This window comes from Hippocampus bargibanti, linkage group LG06, assembly GCF_051943395.1.
Source record: "Hippocampus bargibanti isolate YZ-2025 linkage group LG06, ASM5194339v1, whole genome shotgun sequence".
Lineage (NCBI taxonomy): Eukaryota > Metazoa > Chordata > Actinopteri > Syngnathiformes > Syngnathidae > Hippocampus > Hippocampus bargibanti.
The window spans coordinates 13,356,799-13,369,519 of NC_142739.1; the positions used below are offsets into that span (position 1 = coordinate 13,356,799).

The 12,721-nt window shown below is 41.3% G+C and overlaps 1 protein-coding gene across 1 annotated transcript in view; it reads right to left on the minus strand.

Annotated features, from left to right (window-relative positions):
- Positions 1-251: 251 nt before the first annotated feature.
- Positions 252-12,721, minus strand: part of col14a1a (collagen, type XIV, alpha 1a) — a 188,575-nt gene continuing 176,105 nt past the window's right edge. The window contains exons 44-48 of the mRNA XM_088999600.1: positions 10,983-11,049; positions 9,669-9,860; positions 8,996-9,073; positions 7,264-7,419; positions 252-1,286 (exon numbers count right to left, since the gene is read on the minus strand). Of these exons, the coding sequence (XP_088855726.1) occupies positions 1,258-1,286; positions 7,264-7,419; positions 8,996-9,073; positions 9,669-9,860; positions 10,983-11,049 (522 nt within the window). The 3' untranslated portion in view covers positions 252-1,257. The remainder of the gene's footprint in view (positions 1,287-7,263; positions 7,420-8,995; positions 9,074-9,668; positions 9,861-10,982; positions 11,050-12,721) is intronic.

Here is a 12,721-nt window from a genome sequence, read left to right on the forward strand (position 1 = left end):
CTCTCACCTTGATGATAACAAACAAACACAGATCAGGCACTTTGCAAGATCATACTAGAGTCCACAGAGGTGATATTTACATTGTTTCAACAGGTGGAGCGAACCTTTGGGAGTGACAATGTGTGTGTGTCTGTGTGTGTGTTTAGAACCCAAACACTTGGGTTGAGTGTGTCCTCCTTGTCATCGTCCTCCATGTTAAAGACGTTGCGGGTCAACCTCCTGAGCATGCCAGGTGACCGCAGCTTCACATCTTCCGAGAGGTCAGAAGGGTAACCATGGTGATAGGGATAATTATGATAATATGGATCCTCTTCATCATCCTCTTCCTCACCTTCCCTGTCATTTTGGGCTTCTTGGTCATTGTTGTAAGCTTCTGCAGACATGTTGTAGTGTTTAGTTTGGACTGTGGGAGGGTGAGGGGAATATTGGTGATCAGTTTTGGCACACATTTGCAGGGGGAAAAAAACCCCAAAGGGAGTGTAAGTAGTAAAGTTAAGGCTGCCCGAAGGTCTTTTAGGCCAATAAACAGCAACGGCAACCCCAATAGCAGTTTTGTTGATCTCATTTGTGTAATACAAAAGGTATCTTTGCGAATCAATTGTTCTGCTCTTGCCTTTTTTGGAGGGGGGCGGGGGGGGGGGATTGCATTGTCCGTCTTGCCTTGGATTGAGGTGTGAGTGGATAAAAATAAATAAATACTGCTGCCACGCCAGGACCTTAAGAAAAGAAGCTTTGAAAAAAAATGTGAAAATCTTGCAGAGGTTGAAATATTGACAACACCTGGCCTGATTTCAAGGGTGCTGCACCATCTTTTCAAACTGTGTAAAGCAGCCAACATGCAAGAAAGAAGTCGTCTTTTGCCAGTGGGCTTGAAAGACCAGATTAGCGTTAAAGAGATTTGAAGAGGCTGTTCTACTGAATCATTGTGTGCACATAATAGCAGCATTATGGTCTCTTTTGTGGAAACTATAATCCAGGGTTGCCTCAGAGATTGTCAAAATATGCTGCCGGAATAGCAAATCAAGGCCAAATTAGATTTTTTTTTAACCCCATCCTTTTTTTCTTTTGTTTGGTTTTTAGAAAATCCCAATGTACAAGTATGACGCGATTCTGTCAACAAAACAAACACAGACTCCTGCAGGAAGGAGGTTTTAAATGCTTGCAACTCTCCATCACAAAGGGGATGGATGTTCTTGAAAAAGTCTTTGAATCAACAGCACGCACAGGAAGGACAGGAGGACAGCCGGAGAACGCTCCTCAGTATTCGTTCCCATAGTCTCGTTGAACTTGAGTGGTGGAGGAGGAAGAGGAGCAAAATGAAGAAGGAAAATGTTATCTCGTGTCAAAAAGGCACCACAAGATAGCAGATGGTTCAAACTTGCAGAGTTCTCAAGTTCTGACGGTGGAAACGATTTGTGTTCAATGCATCAGGAACGAAATATCATGCATGAAAAATGATCACTTGCAATCAGAGAACCTGGTAAGATATTCACTGTAGTCAACATTGTCCCTGAAAAAGTGAGTGACTAATTTTTCACATTGTGATTTACTTTGTTTTATTTACATATCCAATCAATATTTGATTAGAAAGGAGCCATGTATTGCACATTTATGATGTATGAAACAGGATCATTATATGAAAAAAAAGTTAGATTACGTATTTTCCAGTGTGTAAGGCGCACCGGAGTATAAGGCGCACATTCAATGAATGAAAAAAGTTATCCAAAAATAACATATAAATATAGAATGATTTCCCAAATATAAGGCACACCACATTATATGGCGCTACAGTAGAGGCGGGGGCTACGTTTTATATATTCCACCATGGACTGCGCACTAAATCTTCTACAGGGGCAAAATGGAGTCAGTGGCTGCCGACAGTAGTTGCGAGACCTGTTGTGGTTCAATATTACTTCACATTCAAGGCGCACTCGCGGTTAAGGCACATGGTCATCTTTTGAAGAAAATCAATTCTTTTGGGTGCGTCTTATACACCGGAAAATACAGTAACTTACATCTGCAGTATAAAGCTAAATGCAAATCCACGTGTCAAACTCACAACACAGGTGGCTGAGCGCAGGGCCTTCATTTTATGTGCATCGCAAAAGCTTATCAGCGCCAATGGTTCAACTACAAAATATTCTTGAACAGTAGTTAAACGACTTTCCTTGATGTAAAACTCATTCGCCATCAATTGTTATCTATGCTGTTTATAATGATCTAAAATGAAACATTTGTATCGTTTCAAAGTTATAACGGCCCTCTGCGGGAATCCGTAACGAGACAAAAATGAGTTTTGACAACTCTGCGCAAGCACACGTGAAATTGTTTCACATCTCATATGATTGAACACAATCCTCAAGGTTGTTAGTTGAAGATACGTAGAAATATAGAGAAAATCACTAGATATGACATAAGCAAAAAAAAAATGGCAATTTTGCCGGGATGTCACAATTGACGCACAAACGATTCAGACCAACAACATTCAAGAATTTTATGATGAAAATGAAGCAAGCGAATAACTTTGGAAAGCCGATCAAGACGACACGGCTGTCAAAAGCTGTTAGAGGTGTGATAGCTTTGCTGCCAGGCGGGCCCAACAGACATGCAGCCGCTTCATCACTATCAATATTCAAATCTGCCTTTTATCCGCGTTGGGATTTGTTTACCAAACCACGCACTCAGACAGTTGGCGAATACATAAACTTGTCAGCGCAACAATTCTAAAAGTCAGATTAGTGTGAATTGTCTGAGTGTTTTATGAGAACAATAACAAAGTGAGAAGGCGCTGCTGCCGCCCGCTGACATTGTCGCCTTTAATATAATTAAATATAGTTTTCTCCATTACAAAATGGAGCAGCTGCCTCGTCCTTCTCAAATTGGATTCAAATAAGAGGTTGATATGGCTGTATGAATTATTAAAAGTAGAACATTTGTCTTGTCTGGCTGAATAAATAAACGTAATTCATTCAAAAATATTATCCTTAGAAATATTAAAACAGTAGGACATTTTTCGTTGTGAAAATAGCTTTTGGTTCAACTCTTGACGGTGGCTGAGATGAAATGATATCAGATGAAAAAACAGTTACAGGTGCCTCTGAATTTCAAACAACTAATTCAGTAGTTCAATTCGAAAGTAAAACTTACGTAAATAGTATTATAATGTTGCTGTTCGCCTCTTGACTGGTACCCGTAAGAGGGAGCACATAACTCCAACTCTGGCATCACTGCACTGGCTCCCTATACACTGTACAGTTCTTTTCAAGATCGTATTTGTCTTCAAATCTTTAAATGGCTCGCTGCCCCTTACCTCTCCGAGCTCATCCAACCCTACACACCTTCCTGACACCTCAGGTCTGCTGACCAGACATTATTTGATGTGCCAAAAACTAACCGGAGGCCTTTTCCGTTGCTGGTCCCACTCTCTGGAATGACCTGCCACTGAACATTCGGCAAGCCCCCTTGCTGCCCATCTTTAAAACCCGCCTCAAAACTCATTTATACTGTTTGGCATTTGACTCAGCATGATTCAGACTTGATCTTAGTTTTACTCCCTGGTGCTCTCTACTATCTTTGTGACTGCCTTATTTCCTGTATATGATAGTTGTCCATGTTAAGCGCTTTGTTACAACTTCAACGTTGTTAAAACGCTATATAAATCAATCGATGAGAAGGTTTCTTCAGCCGTCATCTGTACAAATTTGAAGGTTTCGGACGTTTTAAATAGGTTAATCAGTGATTCTAACACATATGAGCAACTAAAAAGGGACCCTTCCAATAGATACAAGAAAGAAATGATTGACTGTCTCCAAAAGTTAGAGAAAGGAAAACATATAGACAAACAGATGTATTTTAGATTATACCCGGGAGAGGCCACGCCATGTATCTATGGCCTGCCAAAAATACATAAAGAAGGGTTCCCCCTCAGACCCATTGTTTGTAGCATTGACTCCTCTACATACAATGTAGCCAAATATTTAAAAACTATTTTAGCTCAGTTGGTTGGTAACACAGAATATCACGTAGAGAACACCACAGGGTTTGTAGAGAGGATCAAAGACCTCATATTGGAACCTGAGGAAACTTTGGCATCATACGATGTGACTTCTCTCTTTACATCTGTCCCAACCCCAGCAGCAGTCTCAGTGGTGAGGACGAGGCTGCTGTCGGATGTTTCTCTGCATGAAAGAACCAAACTTAAACCGGATCACATCTGCCAATTAATAGAAATCTGCCTTAATACTACGTATTTTCAATTTCGGGAAAAAATTTATAAACAAATTCATGGTTGTGCTATGGGCTCACCAGTTTCACCCATAGTGGCTAATCTTTACATGGAAGAGATGGAGAAACAGGCCCTCACATACTTCCCAGGGACAAAACCTAGACACTGGCTTAGATATGTGGACGATACTTTTGTCATAATTAAGAAACAAGAAATTCAATCCTTCACAGATCACCTCAACTCTGTAGACTTCAACATTAAATTTACTCGTGAGGACATTCAAGAGAACCAACTAGCCTTCTTGGATTGTAAAGTAATTATAAAAGAGGACAGAGCGCTAAAAACAGAAGTCTTCAGGAAGGCTACGCACACTGACCAATACTTACTTTTTGACTCTAACCACCCTTTACAACACAAACTAGGAGTTATCAGAACCCTCAAGCATAGGGCTAAACTAATACCAACTAGCACTGAAGGTAGAGAAAGGGAGTCAAAACATATCAGGAGAGCACTCACTAACTGTGGGTACCCTCAGTGGTCATTCAACAAATGTCAGAAAGAAAGAATAGGGAATGAAACCAATAATTCTCAAGATACAAAAAGGAGAGGAGTAGCAGTACCGTACATTGCAGGAGTTTCTGCAAAATTACAAAGAGTCCTTTGGCAACATAAAATTCCTACTTATTTCAAACCGATAAACACGTTAAGGCAAAAATTAGTGCATCCAAAAGATAGGCTACCAAATGAAAAACAAAGTAATGTAGTTTATTCCATACATTGTAAGAATGAAACTTGTAAAGAGCAGTACATTGGGGAGACTCAACAAATTCTCAAAAAAAGACTTTATCAACATCGCAGGGATAATATAAGTGGACCTCAATCTGCAGTACATTTGCACCTAAAAGCTAGCAACCACTCATTTGACGACAATGAGGTTAAAATCTTAGCGAAAGAACATAGATGGTTTGAAAGGGGGGTAAAAGAAGCGATTCTTATAAAACAACAAAATCCTTCATTAAACCGGTCTGGTGGGGTGAGGTTCAATTTGGATCGTTCATACAATAGCCTGCTCAGGCAAAACAGGTTAGGCAACTTTCGTAATGCTGATGAGCGTCGTTATGCTGATGAGGTGATACCGGTGGGAGTGGGGGTAATAGGCCAGTCGTTAGTCAGGAATGTAGGAACAATCGGTGGGGCCACAGGGAGGGGTCCTATGCCCCCCCAACCTGAGAGTAGGGACCTATCATAGCTGGGTCCGGCGCCACCATGTCTGGACATTAGGGATATATAAATAGGGCCGATACGACCAGTCAGACTTTAGTTCGCTGACGAAGCCTCTTGGATAGGAGGCGAAACGTCCGAAACCTTCACTTTTGTACAGATGACGGCTGAAGAAACCTTCTCATCGATGGACCACTCCTGTACGACTGAGAGCTTACACAGACGTATATAAATCAATATATATTGTATTGTTCAAGGAGCTCTGTGTTGTACATCTCAGAAGTTGTGATGTTGCAAAAGCAACATGTGCAAGTAGATACACCAGAAACTTCATTAATAGCTAGTTCCCCTGCTTGCAGGTTCTCTTCGAATTAGACAGATGGGTTGTGCGGGTTATTTGTTGAGCCTGATTGATGGGATATTTTAACCTTGCAGTCTACACTCTGCCTTTGGACTATCAATAAAGTTGAAACGAGTCCATGTTTTCTATCCATGTTCTCACCTTTTCACTTTTGTTTTTTTGTTTCAAGCTCGGTCATCTCCCTTTTGTGTGTGTGTGTGTGTGTTTCTGTATCCCTCCCCACTTACTGCTGCGTGTGTCTCCTCCCGCCTCTACCACAGATCTTGACCAATCACTTTAACCGACGACTGGGTGCGGGGGAATAGAGGAAAAAAAACGGCGCCATTTTCAGCTCCTTGTTAGGAGGTCCATGAACCAGCTTGTTCGCGAACGACACATCACTCATTGTGACGCTCCATGTGTTTCCTGAAAAATTGTCCGTATGCCAAGATTATATTCTCGCGAATTTAACGTTCTTAAGGCAAAAAGTGCGTTAGCTAAAGGCGAAGTATCACTGTATTTCAAAACAATAAATGGAAAGCCTGATTATTCTCAAATTAAATTGTGCCAAATCTGGACCAAACATTCTTTTGTGAAATGAACAGCAGCCGCTGAATATGTGGACTGCTCGTATGAACAATCTGCCAAATCTTTTCTGTTGATTCCAACTGGCTGATTTTGCGGTTGCCTTTCACTGCCATTCTGTACTTCTGGTAACCGTTCTAGCGCTTGATTGGGCAGCACCAGAAAAATTTGACTGGGCTCGTGTGATGGGCCATGTTGAAGCCTTGTTTGGTGTGACCCCTGGGACCATGACAGAGATTGGGCATCCCACGATGACACCGTAAGAATCAGCACTTTGCTCCAACAGATTTGCAATCAAAGCGTCTGGCATAAAAGAACAGAGTGAGGGCAGCCAATCCCACGTCTCATAAGGTTACCAGAAGGCCAAATGTGAATGCCTGACACCATGCTGGTGTCTGCAACACACGCCCTGGAGCTTGAATATGTTTGAGGAGAGTTATGTTCAGTCATGAGTCCGTAGTATAAAGTCCGTAAGTATAAAGAAGACCAGATGAAAAGAACATTCGGCTGATTGTGCACAAATAGAGTATCATCTGTTGATGGAGGCAAAATGTGACTTGTCATCATTGGAAGCCATTTCAATCAGCATACTTTTTGTCGACGACGGTGAGTTTAAAAATGACACTTTGGTTACAAAAGTCAAAAAAGTGCGAGATTTTTTTTCCTGATGGAACGAGATTGCTCAAAAACGCATGTCCGTTGTTCAAAAAGGAGCGAAAATGGGTGTGAGGCTGTGTACTGTAATATTTGTTCTTCTATTTCAAGAAACAGTGCAGCAAATAATATGTTACCAGTTGAGCTTTTTTTAAATCATTATTAGTTTTAAAACTCTTGCGTTATCGCAATGCTCATTCTTTTTGTAAATTCTTTCCTGGTGTGCCAGTGTGCTTACCTCCAACATTGTACCCCAAACAAGAGTTTTGGTCACAGTAACCCGGTGGTCCAGCTGGTCCAGGTGTACCTGGATTGCCCGGCCTACCTGGTGACCCCGGGTTCCCAGGGCGACCGTGGGGCCCCTGACTACCTGTGCGCCCCTCACCTGGTAAACCTGAGAAGAGATTCACAGCAGTTGCAGAGAGTTAGTTACGCGATGAGAAGAAAGGAGCATCAACGCAGATCGGTGATGCGTATGTGGAAGTGTCGGGCTTGGAATTGAAGCGGATTTATGTGGGCCAGAAGATGCGAGATAATTGCTTTTCATCAATGGATGCTACAGCTTCGTGTTTGCTTTTAACATTTAGCTTGTAGCAGAAGTGCACATTTTCCATGACACCCCTGATCCACTCGTGAAAAGGACACTTTCATCCTCTCCTCTTTCATCTAGAACTGCTTCATACAACAGAGAGGATGCAGAACATGCTTACGATTGAATGACTTTGTTGTTTTGTTTTGTTGTTGTTTGACGTCAAGATGGCGCCGCGAGAATGGCTGCCTTTACAGCAGCTTCTGTATTTTGTTTTTCTACTTCTTCCTTTCCTTTACTCTTTCATAACTTTGCTGCTGAGACACATACTGGTGAATCCAATCCAATCCATTTCAATCCAATAAAATTTCATATCCAGAGTGAATGATGTCATTCAAAGGAGCGCTCCTACAAAGACCATATCATGATATTCACAAATTAATGATGTAAATAACAACAAATGGATGTTGTTAAAAAACATCCCATTGGTCATCTTCAGGTGTTTAGGTTCTATCCGTTGTATGCACAGCATACGTACCATCCGCTTCCTACAATAAGCACAGAAAAGGTTTCCTTTGATCTCACGGTCTGAACTCTTCTTTCTTATTACAGACAGTGCAGACGACACTTTCACAATTTAATGAGATTTAGTACGGTGAATGTATCAAACAATTCTGCCATGGCTGCGCTGGTTTGGTTGACAACAGACATAACTGTGTGATTTAACAACATGCTTATGATTGTAGTTTGTTTATAAGGTATCACAAGAATGTGGTAGACACACACGAGGCCATCTCCAGACTGAGGAGAACAAATCCCAATGCTTACAAGGAAATAAAGGTTTTGTCCTTTGTATAAGCGCAACACGCTCCCTCAAGCTGTCTCTAGATACAATCAGAGGACAAACAGTCTCAGCTCCTTAAACTGTTCTACCGAAACACACATTGTATGGTTTTGTACAAAGAAACAAAAGGAGCTCCAGAAGCGTTTGGTATTCGACATGCCTGGGGAATAATTGGCCAGTGTTCAGACTATTCTGATCGGAAAATAGAATGCAGACCTCTGTCGAGGCCTTTGTCACCCATGAAATCAATGTGTGAAGATGGATAATCTGAATGGCCAAAAGGTTAACTTTCATCAGACCTCTATCGACAAGAACAAAATATATTCCTGCGTTGGCACAAAAAATGACAACCTGAATTGATAAGATTAGCTTTTTTTTGTCAATATAAATAGATTGTACATATCAAGACACAAGTGACATGCCATTTTTGAACATTGAAATCATACATTTGTACCCATTATAAAATGGATTGGATTCTAATCACTTTATCAAAAATACTAAAATTCAGCTTGATAGAGCAAACATTTTTGGACGGCAAAGGGAACAGAGACAAGACAAATCCATTACACTCAAAATGCCTGGTATATTTGATCACACCTGGTGGTCCTGGAGGTCCCCTCGGTCCTTGAGAACCAACACCTGGACTCCCTCTCTCACCCTTCTCCCCTGCAAGACCTGTGGGCGGCATCATGGGATATCACATTTTTCATTTCTACTATATACCACAAGGTCAGGTTTTGCATTGATAACATTTCATGGCAACCCACACCAAAAGCAAATATGCTGCAATAATGACACTCTTGTCTTAGTCAACCACATACTTGTGATTCAGTGTGGAATCTGAAATACAAAGCAATAATTCTATCTTACGAACAGCAACAAATTAAGATTAGGTTAATTGCACTCCCTGCACTGGAATGCAAAGCATTTGATTTTGTGTCCTTGTAACATTATTTGCAACTACATGAACAAAAGTGCACTATTTATATGCTAAAAATGTCATTTATCGACCAATGAAGTGAAATACAATCATTTCCCAGAACCATTCCAATCAATGGTTATTGAATAATGAATGACGTTAGAATAAGACAGCAAACAGGAGAAAGCCTGAGGACCGACAATGGGCTGAAACCAATTTGGCGAGAGGATGTTTTATTTTGGAACATGACATCCCATTTCTGTCTGTCTCCTTCTTGACAAGTGTCATTCTTTCTAAACGAGAGCTATTTCTATTTGGTCTGCATGTCACTCAAATCACTTCATCCCTTACCTCGCTCTCCTGGCCGACCACTCTGCCCCATAGAACCAGGGAAACCGGGCCTGCCGGATGGTCCTTGCTCTCCCTGAGGTCCTGGGGGGCCTCTTCTGCCAGGCTCACCAGGGGGTCCAGACACCGTACGTACTGACGCAGTTGACTGAACTGGGATCTGGTTTAGGATGGAGTTGTAGCGTGACAAGTGGCCTGCAAACAGGAAGTCAAGATGATAAGGAGGATGATGATGATGATGATGATGATGATGATGATGATGATGATGATGATGATGATGATGATGATGATGATGATGATGATGAGGGTTTTTGGTTGCTGCAGAAGTATAAAATGCTGAAAGAACATCAGATGTTGATGCCATGCATCCCACAATGCACTCTGCTCCAAGTAAAAAAAAAACATTCTGACAGTGTAGAAACTAGTGCAAATGCCACAATTGGACAATAGTAGACCGATGGTGTATATTAGGGTACCACGACAAGAGGAGACAAACAATGGGGAACGCATTCTACTGGCTATCAATACAAACAAGGCGTTGGGGCGGACGGTTCCTCGGGCCACGGGTCGCTCTCGACCATCGGGGAGGCCAGGCACTGAGTCAGGTTTCCCATCCGGTGCACCTGCTCAATCGCTAAGGCGACATGTCCCGTGATAATATCCGAACAGCCTGCCACGGAGCCGCCGCCTCATTGGCTCAGAGGTCGCCGGCAAGCACAGAGGAAACTTGGTTGATCTTCCCAGTAGCACAGCTTTTTTCAAAAATTAAGCCAGGCAAGTCTCGCACACTTGGCCCTCATGGACTCACCATAGTAATTCTTCCCACCTGTTGTCATGATAATTGTAAAAAGTACTCCAGCCGTTTGAAAGGAATTTGTATTGTCCAATCTGTCAAGCTTGCAAATGTGTCGCATGATTTCCTTTCCATCAAAGTAAAATGGGAATTCACTAGGTTGTAATATTGAATGATAAACGCTTATTACAATCACTGCTCTCCATTATAAATCACTTGCGTGCTGTCAGGTGCTATTTTGTCAGCATGGCTGTGAAAAAAAATGCACCCAAGGATCATTTACGTGATTACAGGATCTCAAATGCTCATAAATCCTTCCTTATTCAAGAATTTTTGAAGACTTGGCTATTCCCAGGCCTGCTTGGTCTTGATCCTCGAAAAAGCGTAGGGCTCCACTGTACCTCTCACAGTAAATGGATTTGTCATTAATTCTTTGCTTCAATTTATATTGCATAAAATTATATTATATGTGAAAAAGTATAGCAAACAAACAGCCTGCGGGGTTTATTTTGCTGATTACTCACTCTGGATGAGTTGCTCACACACTTGTCTTGCAATAGCACGTACTGCTGCTTGAGACGGCATGCCACCCTGACAGGAGAAAAACACATTTATACAATATATAGATACAAATTTTACACACATTATGTCTTCAAATTATTTACATTTATAATGCATCTTTATTTATTTTAATCTCCGTCAATATTGGGACATTTGTATCATAATATGTGTATGAGGGATCAATGTCAGTGGTCCCCAACATTTGTTTTTTTCATGGACCAGATGAGACAAGTGCATGATGTTTGTTTGACTGGCGGCCATTTTTTCCATCTCTTTTAACTAGCCACTTACAACAAAGATTGGTACATTCATCAATCCATTCATTTTTCGATCTGCTTTGTCTTCATAAGGGTCACTGAGGTGGTGGAGCCTATGCCACCCGTCTTCGGGCAGTAAGCAGGGGGACACACTGAATCGGTTGTCAGCCAATTATAGGCCACACACAAACAAACAACAATTCATGCTCACACTCACACCTAGGGATAATTTCCAGTGTTCAATCAGCCTGCCAAGCATTTTTTTTTCGGAGAAAACCCATGCACTTTAGGATAGAATACATAAAAAATATAAATATGCATTTTATTATCATTAATTTCAGATAGTTACTCTACTGCACAGGTGTCAAAGTCAAGGCCCGCGGGCCAAATCCGGCCCGCCACATCATTTTTTTCGGCCTGCGAAAGCAAATCAAACTTGTTAAATTCCATGATGATTGCTAAAATCTGAGCCAAAATGTCATATTTTTGGAGGTCAACCACAATAAAAGTCATTATTCTTGACTTCAGATTTGAAAACGAGTTATTCATTAATTTGCTGTGTGCTCTATATGTAATATTTGAAGGTATTTAAACATTCTAATGGGTTCCCCAAATTCATAACGGCCCTCGAGAGGAAACCATAACTACAATGCGGCCCGCTGCAAAAAAATGACTTTGACACCCCTGCTCTACTGTACCACAAAAAGCCGCTGAGTAAGTGGAGTGCACATGGCTCGTAGCATTTTGTTTGTGGCTTTTGGTTTATAGAATAAAACAAACGTTTGATTTGAAAAAATATCACTTTTTTTCTTGAAGAAGTTGTCGGCCAAATGGGCCGAGACGTTATGAAAGTTGTACGCCAGACGTAAAAGTTGTACGCCCCGGGCCACCGGGCAGACACTATTTCAAACACTGGTGATACAGTGAATTACTGAGAAATGGCCTTATCTTACAAAAGATGTGAGCATCATTACTACTTGCAAATGTGACTCATCAAAAAGTGACACGGTTAATTGTTGCTTTCATTCAGTGGTTGCCAGCTACTGATTAGCGACTAAACTGCTCATGTTTATGCGGGCAGCCTGTGAAAACTGCTCGCCTTTTCATGCTTTCTACTTGATCACTCGGGTACTACTTGTTAAATTAAGTTTTTATTGTATCGTATTGTTTTTTTGATGACAGAACACGCACAACAGCTTCCTCCTCAGCATTGTTGGGAAGATGCTGCGAGGGAACATCTCTTGTCAAAATAACGTCAACCTCAGAAGACATGGCTTACCATCAGCTGCGCGTTTTTCTGTACGTTTGGTCAATTTGTTACGATTACTTTCGGCTGACTGCTTCATTTATTTGCTAATTCTATTTATTTCATCTTGCAAACCAATGTTATGAAGGATATTCTGGTCAGCTAGATTTGCATACATTTCTGCCACGTCTGAGTGAGC